At 36.8% G+C, this 12,543-nt stretch overlaps 1 protein-coding gene across 1 annotated transcript in view; it reads right to left on the reverse strand.

Annotated features, from left to right (window-relative positions):
* FRY (FRY microtubule binding protein) overlaps positions 1-12,543 on the reverse strand; it is a 274,991-nt gene that overhangs the window by 83,975 nt on the left and 178,473 nt on the right. The window contains 9 exon segments of the mRNA XM_032496335.1: positions 2,582-2,692; positions 3,524-3,684; positions 4,751-4,923; positions 5,201-5,292; positions 6,185-6,242; positions 8,422-8,546; positions 9,171-9,360; positions 9,767-10,026; positions 12,354-12,440. Coding sequence (XP_032352226.1) covers positions 2,582-2,692; positions 3,524-3,684; positions 4,751-4,923; positions 5,201-5,292; positions 6,185-6,242; positions 8,422-8,546; positions 9,171-9,360; positions 9,767-10,026; positions 12,354-12,440 — 1,257 coding nt within the window.

The following is a 12,543-nucleotide window of genomic DNA, read 5'->3' on the forward strand; positions in this document are numbered from 1 at the left end:
TAAAAGGAGTGAAGACTGAACATTCATCTTGATTAATTTGTATTCCACAAATTCCTCTTTAAGAGGATGCAATGCTGCAACTTTTTCTTAATCACTAACCTCTCCCTCTTCCTCAAAAGTAACCACTATCCCAATTTCTGCCACCATTGGTTAGTCTGAGCTGCTCTGAACTCTACTGTAAGTAGAATTATACAATATATAACTTTGTGTCTATTTTCTTTCATTCAACTTATGTTTAAAAGTCATCCACACTCACTCACTTCCATTGTTGTATAGTGTTCTAACTTACGATGGATCCACAATTTATTCATTTTACTACTGATGGACATCTGGGTTGCTTCCAGCTTTTGACTTCATAATACTGCTTTGGATATTTCTGTGTCTTATGTTACACATAGTGGATGTATACAGAGGAATACAACTTCTGGGTTGTAGGGTGTGCTATGCTCAACTTCAGGAGATAATGCCCATTGGTTTTCCAAAAGGTTATTCTAATTTACTCTCTCTAGAGCATTGTATGAGAGTTCCTGTTGCTCCATTTCCTCATCAATATTTAGTATTGTTAATCTTTTAAATTTTAGCCATTCTAGTGAATTTGAAGTTGTATCTCATGTGGCTTTAGTCTGCAACTCTCTGATTACTAATGAATTTGAGATCCTTTTCTTATGTTTATTGGCCATTTAGATACCTGTTTTGTAAACTGGTCAAGTCTCCACTTATTCTTCTGTGAGTGTCTTTATTTTACTTATTTGTAGGGCCCTTTACTCTTCTAGATAAGAACTCTGTTGGTTTTATGCTGCAAACGTCTGTCACTCTATGGCTAGCCTGTTTACATTCTTAATGGTATATTTTGATAAATACAAGTTATTAATTATTCTTTCTTTATGGTTAGTAATCCTTGCATCTTGTTTAAGAAATCTTTCCCTAATACCAAGGATTGAAATATCCTCCTGTGTCATTTTCTAGGAATGTTAGTTTTTTAGCTTTCACATTTAGATAGATCTACAACCTATTTCTTCTTTTCCATTCCTGACATCTTATTTTTCCTTTTCTAATACATTGGGTAGTATCTTTAATAATGTTGATAAAAGTGGTAAGGGGGCTTCTTGGATCATTCTAATCTCAGGGAACACTTCCAGGATTCACTATTTAGTTTGTTTACTATAGGCTTTTTTAAAAACACCTTTTATCAAACTAAGGGAGTTCATTTTTATTCTTAGTTTCATTAGGAGTTTCTCTCACGAATGATATTATTAAATGCTTTCTCTGTATTTATTGAGATCATATGATATTTTCTTTTTAAGACCCTATTAATATAATTAATATACAAATGAACTGAAGGACATTTGAACCAACTGAAGGATATTAAACCAATCTTGCAGTTCTTGAATAATTCAATTTGCTCATGATGAGTCATCTTTTTAATATCACTAAATTAAATTTTCTAATATTTTGTTTAATTTTTTTGTATCTATCTTCATGAATGAAATTGCCTTTTAATTGTCTTTCTCATTAAATTCTTGTCAGGTTTTAGTATGAAGCTTATGTGGGTCTCACAAAATATGTTAAGATGTATTTCCTCTTGAGCTGTTTTCTCTTTGAGGATTTGTATTAAATCAATGCAATTTGTCCCTTAAATATTGAATTAATCTGTAAAGTCATCTGGCCTTAAAGTTTTCTTTGTGGAAAGAATTTCAAATATAGATTAAGTTTCTTTATTACTTCTATGACTATTGAGATTTTCTTTTCTTCTTGCGTTTCTCTAGGAATTTGTCTATTTTATCTAAATTTTCAAGTTTATTGGCACAAAGATGTTCATATGTTCTCTTACTTTTATATCTGTAGCATCTGTAGTGATGCGCCCTTTACATTTCTCAGGATGGTGACATGTGTCTTATCTCTCTTGATCAGACTTGCCACGGATTTATTAATTTTATTAGTCTTTAAATAAGTCCAACTTTTGGTTTAAATGAGCATGCCTATTAATTTTTTCTCTTTAATTAATTTCTGCTCTTAGCTCTATTATTTCCTTCATTGCACTTTTTTTGAGTTTGATACATTATTCTTTTTCTAACTTCTTGAAATGGGTGGTTAGGTTATTGATTATCAGCTTTTTTTCTAATATATGCATTTAAGGCCACACAGTCATTCTAAGCAACCCACAAGTTTACAATGTAGTATTTCCATTATTCTTCAGTTAAAAATATTTTTTACTTTCTATTTTTATTTATTCTTTGACTCACTGGTTATCTCAAAGAGCATTCCTTAATTATTATCATTTTTTATTATTGATTACTAGCTCAATGCCACTGTGATTAAAGAACATAGCCTGAGTGATTGCAATCACTTGAACTTCATGGAGACTTGCTTTACGGCCTTGTTTATGGTCAACTTTGGTAAATGTTACTGTGTTTTTCATCCTGATGCATCACAGTGTAATGTGAACAGCACATAAGCCTACACTTTCGTGGCTGATGTTTGAAGAAACTGTGCTGTGAACAATGCTTAGAAATGTCAGTAACGCAACCAAGGCAGAACCCTCAAGATATTTAAAAACAATGCATTTTTGGCTAGTACTCACTCTTAAGTCTTGACAAGCCAGAATGTTGTCAAGCCACTTATACAGGTAACCATCTGGGGAAAGGCCCACGTTGTCAAACACTGGGCCACAGCACAACACGGCTGACATAGCCTGACAACGAAACAGAACACAACCTGGGAATGAAACCTGGGATGACTGGATGGTATGCAACTGAGTTTAAAAAACATACTACCAGATTCATAAACGATTAAGGTCTTTTAAAGTAGTTATTTCCATAAGATTTAAGAATATTCCTTAACGGATTCAATTAAAAAAAAAACCAGATTCCTAATTTTGTCTTTTTATAAGAGTTAAAACCCATAAATTGAACTTCGTAGACATGTAATTTTATAATTAATCTTTATGATGAAAGACTAAGATAATCAAAACAAAATGACCATTTCACAGTATTTAAAATAAATTTATCTTTGGTGACTTCAGATGAATGAATTCTGCTTGTAGGAAAAGCATAGCTTTTCAAATTTTCCTTTGATGACAAATATTTGACTAGCGTACTAAACTGACAAATTTGACAAATATTTGACTAATGTACTAAATTGACAAACTGCGAAAAATATAGAAATAAATAATTGTGGTTCTTAATCAAAGATAAAGAAAATGAAGAATATAAACTTTAGTTTCTTTGAGAGAGGAGGAAGAAAGGGAAGAGAATGTAAGGGAAGATTTGATTCACTTTGTAATTAGTGGGTCCAAATGACTACCAGGGCCAGGGTTTAAATTAGCTTCCCTGAGGCAAATGTCAGCCTGACAGCAACTTCTGGTATACATGACAGAGGTGCTATACAGTTAATTTTCTAAAAGAAACCACGCTATAACCATGATTCTGAAAATTCTGAAGAGTCCTAGCAATAGAGGAATTTATTTCTGGGAGTCTCTTCCAGGATGAGAGCAAAGTCATTCACTGAGGCGAAGGTGACCTACCTTTAATGCACAATACTGGTATCTTGTAATCTGATGATTTCTATCACTATAACGGTCCAGAGGCGTGAACATAATGCTGAAGGGTCCTGCCCATTGGCTAAATAAGATGAAAAGATGGTGCCTCAGGCTTTGCTGGGGGAAGAGAAATCTTCGATGGTGAACTAGAGAGAAAACACAGAGCCTAAGAGTCTGCTAAACTGAAAAATATAGAGAATACAGTTTATGTTGCTATTATGCATGATCCTTAAGTTTTGGGGAAAGGAGTAAAATTTCATTTTCTAACTCAAGTTTTCTTTTGGTCATGAAACATATATCTAACAAGTCAAGCCTAAGTTTCTTTTTCTTCTTCTCATGTTTCAGTCAATAGCACCTCGTCTCAGAGCAGAAAGTAGAGATAGAAAATGGACTCAGAGACACTGTTCTCTAATCAATGTCCAGAAAAAAACACAACACCTTCCACTCAGCTGCTGATTACATGAAAAATGTTCTCTCGATTGCTGCGGAGTCTTTAGGAAGAACTATGAAATACAACGTATAGACTATTTTAAACAAAACACACTTTTACCGAAGAAGTTAACTCAAATCTTAATTTAGGGTCATCAAAGATGCGGCGGATTGGTAAGAAGGTTTTCCAATATCAAAATGATGAAAAAGCAGAAACAGTTGAGTTGCAGCTTTTTGTAATTATGTCAAAAAGCTTTAATTACAATAATTAATTTTTACATCAAACTGATGAGCTATTTTTATTCTCTATGCTTCTGTTAGATGAAAATGCTTTAGACCTATTTGCTCTGTGAAAAAAATTCTCAATAAGTTCTTGAGCTATATAGAATTCTATATAACGTGTTGATTGAATAGAGCCAAGAGTGGGACTATCGCTGAGATTATACGTTCACAGATTAGCACAAGGTGAATGAAAATACATGTGAATGTTCCTTTTGAATTAGTTTCTTCCTATGGAAATCACACAGGTTCATGCTCAGATGGGAGCCGAAATAAAGAACACAAGTGATGATGAGCACAAAGCCAGACTTAATTCCTTTTGTTCCCCTACCAACCCTTTGCTGCATAACCACAATCTGTTCTCGTGGATTTCCAGGTATTTCCAAACAAATAAACCATCCCATCCCAGACCGGCCCACAGGCCAGTGGGTTTAAAGAGGAAAGCACACAAATGAACACAAATGTCTTTTCCAGCATGAAAGGTAACTTGCAGTGATGTATCACCTGGAACGCGCTGAATCAAGTTGGCAACCATGGCACTAAAATGTGCCCGGATATCCTTCAGAATTTCAACTTCTTTATCATTTTCAGCTTCTAGGAGCATGCGGGTCAGGTCCACATATTCTAAGAACAAAGCTCCAAGGGCCAAAGTATCCCGCTCTAAGGCTCCATTTGTGCTGGAATAAAAGGAAATTAAAATTTTAGATGATTAGTCTTTGTGTCAAAGTAGCGCATGCAGCATGGAAAGTAAGATTCACTGTCAGAATGCACACACTAAATGTGCTCTTGACCTTTGTGTAGTGTAAATACTTTTTTTTTTTTTTAAAAACCAAGCTTTTGGGTACTTTTCTAAGTAAAAGTCAAATGTAATATTAAAAAAAAAAAAAGAAAAAGAAAGAGACAAAAAGATCAGTTTGGTAAAGCAAGATTAACTCAGTATAATTTCCACTCTACCTGTCACTTATCACACCAGCATCAGCCAGAAGTTCAAAAATTCTAAGTAGCTGTAGCCTTAACAAGTCCCGCCGTTCTCGGCGTTTTTTGTTCTGTGTGGAAAGAGGCAATACCATTTACAGACATGGCACGACAATGCTACCTTTGCTTTAGGAAACTGTACTAAAGAAAGGCATCATCAAGTCATTTTCCATTTTCTAAGCTTAGAAGACAAAAAGTATTTTTCTTCCTTCCTAATCCTTAGAGAATACACTTTCTATTATGGGCTACGAGAGAAACAGATCGTAAGTGGGTCAAAAAACATTTATAAGTTGGAAATGTTGAGAATCAATAAGTCTCATTTTCTAGAGGCTCCCAGCAGCTGCTGAGAAACTAAAATATCAGAAACAAGTGGAAAAGGACCGTGGTCACTAACAGTCCCCCCAGTTCTGGTCACGGAGGTAAAACTATGCTTACTTGAGTTGCCAAAATTCAGCTGCTTGTTGCATCTTATCTACTACATGAGGAGGTTCTTGTTTAATCTTTAAATGTTTTCATCCTGCTCTATTATAAGTTTATCCTTTTCAGAGTTCACTTCAGGGACAATGATGTTGAGGAAAATGCCTCATGTACCAGATGAAACAATGTTCTTGGACATTCAACCCCTTGTGAAAAACAAGCAAACTAACTAAAAAGCAAAATTCAGTCTTAACTAAAACCTCTTGCAAGAATGTAATATCTTAGCAAACACATGACTATTTAGGTTGCTTAAGTTTTGGACCTAAAATCTTTTAAAATTGGAACCATATGATATTATATTTAGTACAATACTGAAATAATAATACTGAAAAATAATGAAAATAACAAAAGTTAAAATAGTAAGATTCATTGTTAAAAGTATGTTGATATGTTTGTTTTCTTTAGGGGAAACCACTGGGTATGATTTAAACTCACACTACTGTCCAAATAAACCAAGGCATTCATTATTTAAATTCAAAACCTTACCTCTGGTCTTCGTTCCAGAGCCTCCTTCATTAATGGGTGAAGTTCTTCCACCAATTCTCTATGAATAAAAAAGGTCAGCATTTAGAATTCATCATTATTGACACCAAATTTGTCACAAAATATAGCCATTCAATACTAACTAATCTGCTTTTTAAAAAAACTTTGCTTCTGGTATCAAAATCCCCCCTGGCCTTTCCTTTCCATTTCCCAATCACACAATGAACTGGAATCAGGCATTGGGCTAGACCTCGTATTATCAGTCTTAATCCCAGTGCTGTGTATATAATTTGGGGTCAATACAAATTCGTTGACTTAGTTTTGGTTTAATGTTCTGGAGACCTCTACGGTAAAACACTACCTAAACAACTGCACAAACAATATTACGTAGGTGCTTACTAAGTTCAAAGCCCTTTACTGCAGGCTGTAGGGCTGAAGATAGATAAAACTGAGCCCCTGAACAGAAGAAATTCTCAATCTAATTAGAGCAAAAGAAACAGGTGCAATTACTATGGTACCACCTTTGGGATCAGTGCTCAGGGCACTGATTTATAGCTGATTTGAAGTCTTTCTGGAATTTCAGAGACAAATTATTTTATTTGAGCTTTATGATCAATGTAAATTATGGCCAGTACTATAATAGGTTGTCATCAAAACATTTTCTCTTACACAGTGAAAATAAAAAATTCATCATATTAATGCATATCTTATACTACATGTATATAGTTCACCTGTCCCCAGTACCTCCAGTCTCAGCTTTATATCTGCTAATCTAATCAACTGCCATCTTTAGGAACTAACTTCTGATTTGCTTTGTCACAATGGACAAAATTAGGAGCCTGTCGCTAGGTATTTTGTCTATAGTCTGCTCCATGTCTGAAACCTTGTATTTCCTGCTAGAATATTTTGTGCCATTAAACATCACCCTCCAGGGAAATCCAAGGACAGGAAGGTAAACTCTATAGCATTCTGTGCTGAGAAATAGAAAGCCTGAATTCCATTCCAGATTTCTCCAATACAGATGCTAGAATTTCTTCATCAAAGAAATGGAAATAATACTAACGGTCTCTTTTGCCTAATTGCAACCATTTATCAAATATTTACTACACGTGTTTTTACACTTAATCCTCTCAATAAATCTGTAAGATTTATTCTATAATTATACCAATCTCTTTAAATTAGAGAGATTCATTTTACTTTTATTTATAAAACAATTTTCCAGATGAGGGAACTGAGGCCCAGAGACGTTAAGTTTTCCATATCCACGTGGCTAGTAAATTGCATAATCGTGCCTGCTCCTAGGAATACTCAGAGGGTAAGATACCCAAAGGAGCCTTAGGTTCTTTGGGAAAGAACGTTAGGCAATTCTAGGCATTATTTTTATTATCTTCTTTAGTATATCTGTATACACCATTATATAACCAGTAAGTAGTAAAACACTGGTTAACTGGCACTCAAGTAGTCGCAATTTTTTTTTACGGATAAAATCTGACTCTATATTGTAACATGTTTTTCAGTTGCTTCTAAAATGTCTCATTAATCTTCATTTTTCAGACGATTTCTCACCGATGCTTGAAGCGTTCCCTTTTCTGTGTGCATGAAAAACTAAGATTTTCTTTGCCCTTCCAGGCTTTCACTGTTAGATAAAGTCATCAGAAGCAGCCTGAACTAACATTTAATGATAACTCTTTGCAAAGGCTTTGACACTGTCTCAGATGGAAGGGTTATTTGATTACAGGTGTGAAATGAGTAAGGAATCCGGAAATTAAGATGTGATGGTCCTCTTAAGGCAAATACAGCATCTTACAGAAAGACCAACAAGCATTTAATGGTAGCAGACACCCCAGGAAGTGTTCTACCAATGCTTAACCTTTGGGAGTCTTTGTCCAAGCGGCTGATGAGCAGACACTTGTTATTTTGACATTATAGCCTCTGAACAGTCTGTCTAACTAGGGATTGACCCTGAATTATCTTCACTTACAGTCACCTAAAACAAAGCTTACGAGCGAGAGAAAATCCAACGGGTAAAATCAAAGTCGCAATGACTAAAAGTGAGAGGCGAGGAGGCAGCAGCAAAGAATGCTTGTCACATGCAAATCAAGCCAAAGGACATAAATTGTGCAAAGCCTGCAGACTCTCCAGACACAAGCCAATACGCGAACTCAAACTTGCGTCAGAATCAGCAACTGCCACAGCAGCAGCACGTGGGAATTCAGAACAACTCATTCAGATCACTGTACCTGAAAACAAGGGAATTTGTTCTTCCAAATCCTAAAACTAGGGACTCTGTGATCTCAATGCCCTCCAGTCTCATCAAAGGCACCAGCTGCTTTAACAGAACTCCCACCGATGGGGTGCCTATGGCCTGAAACAAGTTAATCAAAAGTGAAAAACAGGTAACATGATAACTGATGCTTCCTTTAATTAAACGATGATTCCATTATAACAGTTTTAAAGTACTGAACCACATCCCAAGGCACTGCCATCATTTCAGGAAAAAAAGCACATAAATTTTAACACAGCACAATGAATGCATTTTCACCTGGGACACACATCCTAAAGAACATTCTTATTATTACAGTATAACGGCCATCTATTATTATTATTTTTTAAACTCACTTAACTCCGCAAAGCCATCTTTAACACGATAATTTAATCAAGACACGGTTTAAAGGTGAATACTTGGTGAGGAGTGAGAGAAATGTGGTATGCAGGACATGAATGAAACCTCAAGGCACTAGTAAATACAAGTCACTCTGTGGCCCTAGGCAAGTTTCCTAACGTCCCTTGATCTTCAGCTCCCCAGTTGTCAGGGAGGAATAATAAATTATTCACATAAACACTCAATGGAATTTAGAGATGTGTAGGATGAAAATCTGATCCCATATACTCCAGATGGCAGGCACAGTGCAATTCACACTGTGAACTCTAGACAAACAAGCTAAAAAAAAACCTTACAGAATAATTCTTCTGAAGCATGTCATGTCACCTTGTTATCGTAGCTCACTGTACCATCGGGCGTGGTCGCCATTATTTCTGGAGTGGAAGCTCTTAAGTGTCCTGGGCTCATAATACTGGGTTTTGCAACTCCAAAACAAAGAATAAGGTAATTTCTCCACAAGGTAACGTAGTTGTCTCCGCTGCCGGCGGTGCTGGTTTTCTTGGCATTAATTGGGCTACTAGAAATATGGAGTAGAAAACAAGAGTGAAACGAAATTCCAGATTTTAGATATCGCTTATTAAATAAAGATCCTGGGAAGGGCTCCAACTGGTTGAACAAGTTATCTCTCAAAGATTGTCTGGACAGGGAATGTCTCTAAAGGGTGGAAGATTGAATGGAACTTAAGATCTTCAGCAGTAAGACGCTGAGATCCGAGGCTCAGACAATCACACTGATTATTAAGGGGGGAAAAACTAACTCCAGACAAGAACTTTTAACCTGCTTTTACTCAATGTTAAGAATTCTGTAGTAGGATAGTCAGATACTAGAGAGGATGATATCCCGATTTCTTATATAAAATAAAAATGTAAAAGGGCAAATGGTAAAGCAAGCAAAACAGAGAGGAGAGCGCACTAATGCCTTACTTTGGGTCCACCAGGGGCATCACCGACTGCAGCCGAGTGAAGGCGTATGGCCAGGCGTAGCTGAGGGCGGTGGGGCAGTGCTTGGGCAAGTTCTCCTGCCGGAGGAAGCTGAAGAGGCAGAGGACCCAGGGGTCTTTGACAGACTGGGCGAAAATCCAGACGTGGGAAGGGCTCTTCACATCATAATGGCTATTGACCAGAACTGCGTTCCACTCCACCAGCCACTGCAGGTCCACGCTGTGAGTCAGCGGTAAGGTTGCCTGCAGGTGCAAAAAGCCAGCAGGGTATCAATGCTGAGCTGCAAGTTGTATGTCTTCGTCCTGGCTCTGCCTAGAGCCTCTTGGTCCGTGGTGCTTTTCCTGTCCACCTTTGCAACAGGCTGAGCTGGAATCTGAAACACCCCTCCCACCAACCCCTACCACGTAGGACCTGGGTCTGCAGTCATCGCCGTTTCCTATGCTAGACTTCAGTCAGCAGAAGTGCCATGCTGAAGGACAGGGGCCATGTTTTGTACAGTTTTAATGTCATGTAGCCCTGTACGCTTGTACCCAGAAGCTGCTCATTAAATACTTGTTTAACAAAATATGGCATTTGTTAATTTATTATTAAAAAAATTTTAAGGGGAGGGGGTAATTCGATTTATTTATTTAAATGGAGGCCCTGGGGATTGAGTCCAAGACCTCATACATGCTAAGCATGTGCTCCACCACTGAGCTATACCCTCCCCCTGGCATTAGTTAATTTAAACTCGACCATGGATTTGTCCATTTCAAATTCTGCAAAATTATCAACCTCTGAGATTCCTAAATGTGTTATTATCCTGTAATAAGTGTTTTTTTTTTTTTTAAGCCATGATCTTATTTACCTTTACTTGGACTGAAACACCTTCCCTCTGGCTTAGGGAGATGGCTAAGTTCAACCCCTTTTATGAAGGGCATTTTACTGACGATTTTTGAGCTAAGATACTTACTTATTCTTCTATGATACCAAGTTAAAATAATACATTCTAAAGCCTTCTGAAAGATATCTATGTCTGTATTAATATACATTATATATTACATCATATGTAGATGCATATTTATTGATAACATATAATTTCTTAATATTTCATTCTCTTCTAAGTCCGGAATATCAAAGTTTAGGGAAGACCAAGTTTCAAATAATCTAGCTGTTGTGACAGAAGAGAACATTGCCATTAAGTTTGTTAGGCATTAAAAGTGACCCGTTTGTTCTGCTGGGTCTCCAAGTTCCCACGGGAAAGAGTGCTACAGGTCCAGAGCCGGAGGGTAAGGCTCCAATACGGGCTTCTGCCCCCCAGCCTGTGACCTAGGAAAATTTCTGAAAGTCTCAGAGTCTCTGTCTCCTTAATTTATGACTTGGAAATCATAATGCTGATCTCACCTAATTTTTAAGTGAATTACATGAGATAACGGAAGTCAAACCTGGCACAAAGCAAACACTGCTCTCCCCCATCCCTCATCTCCCGTGTCTGTGCATCTTCCTACGTGCAGAAATGCTGACCTAGTTACCCCAGCTCAACATTTTGATTCTGATAAACACAGAACCCAAATCACATGAACAAAGCATAATCTTCAGGGAAACAAGGTATGTATATAAAACAATTACACCTGACTCTTCCATTCCATGTCAAAACAGTGTGAATTTCTAAACGAAGAGGTAGGACTATTCAATATCCCTGGTAAGTTCTGCACTGCTTGGCTAACAGTTTAAGGAATTATCATTAATGTAACAACCATACGCTAGAACAGGGCAGCTAAAAATAGGGATCTGTGTTCAATCTCAGCTTGACAAGCTCACAAATGCCTTTAGGTTCTATATTTACTTATAGCTGTTTGTCAAATATGTTTATATTCATCTTATACTTATTTGACCACAACATACAAGGGGCATCAGCAATGTGGATTCCACAGATCTGCCCCGCTTCTCTTCAGCTATTTAGCTAAAATTAATCCAAGCCTCATCACTGTGCTATATACTAACTGTTTAAAAGTCAGATAATTAAAATCAGTTTCAATTTCCCTACTACTTGATCAGAAATTGAAAGCTGCCAATATGCTCTTCAAAGCAAAGAATGTATTTGTGTAGCAGATTAAGCTCTGCTGGATTCAGAGTCCAGATAAGGTCAAGCTCAGGCCCTAACACTCTGTATGATACGGTCCTGACCCTTAATGTTTTTGAGTTTCAATACCTATGAGGGTCAAAAAAGACAATAAATATGAAAGCAACTTGTAAACTGTAACGCACCACATAAGTATAAGTTATATATAGTATTAAGTATAATAAAGCAAATTAATTTTCTCAAAGAATCCCAAACAATTCTTGAAATTGCTATTTGCAAAATATCTGTTTTCCTAAGGCTCAAATTTTGTTTCAAATGTATCTGAGTATCTCCTGAGCTAGTATTTGAGAAGCTAGTCTTGTTTTCCTAAGTACTTTTGCGTCTGTTTACTAACCTGACACAAAACCCCAGAATTCTTCCACATCATTTTTTTGGGGGGTCTCTTTTTCAGAGAGGCTGAGTTTATACTTAAGAACCATCAGCAAAGAGGATCAAACATGTACTTACTGAATCCGAAACTGCTACATGAATAAAACTTTCAAGGATGGAAGAACTTAGCTGATCCATGACATCAATCATAGGCCTGTCATCGTCCTGCACAGAAGGGAGGCAGTCATTCTCCACGGGAAAATGAATCCTTCCGCCCTCCCTGGCGCCTCTGTCTGGCACATGAAGCAGAACAGCTTGCAAGGTAGTG

This window comes from Camelus ferus, chromosome 14, assembly GCF_009834535.1.
Source record: "Camelus ferus isolate YT-003-E chromosome 14, BCGSAC_Cfer_1.0, whole genome shotgun sequence".
In the NCBI taxonomy this organism is placed as follows: Eukaryota; Metazoa; Chordata; class Mammalia; order Artiodactyla; family Camelidae; genus Camelus; species Camelus ferus.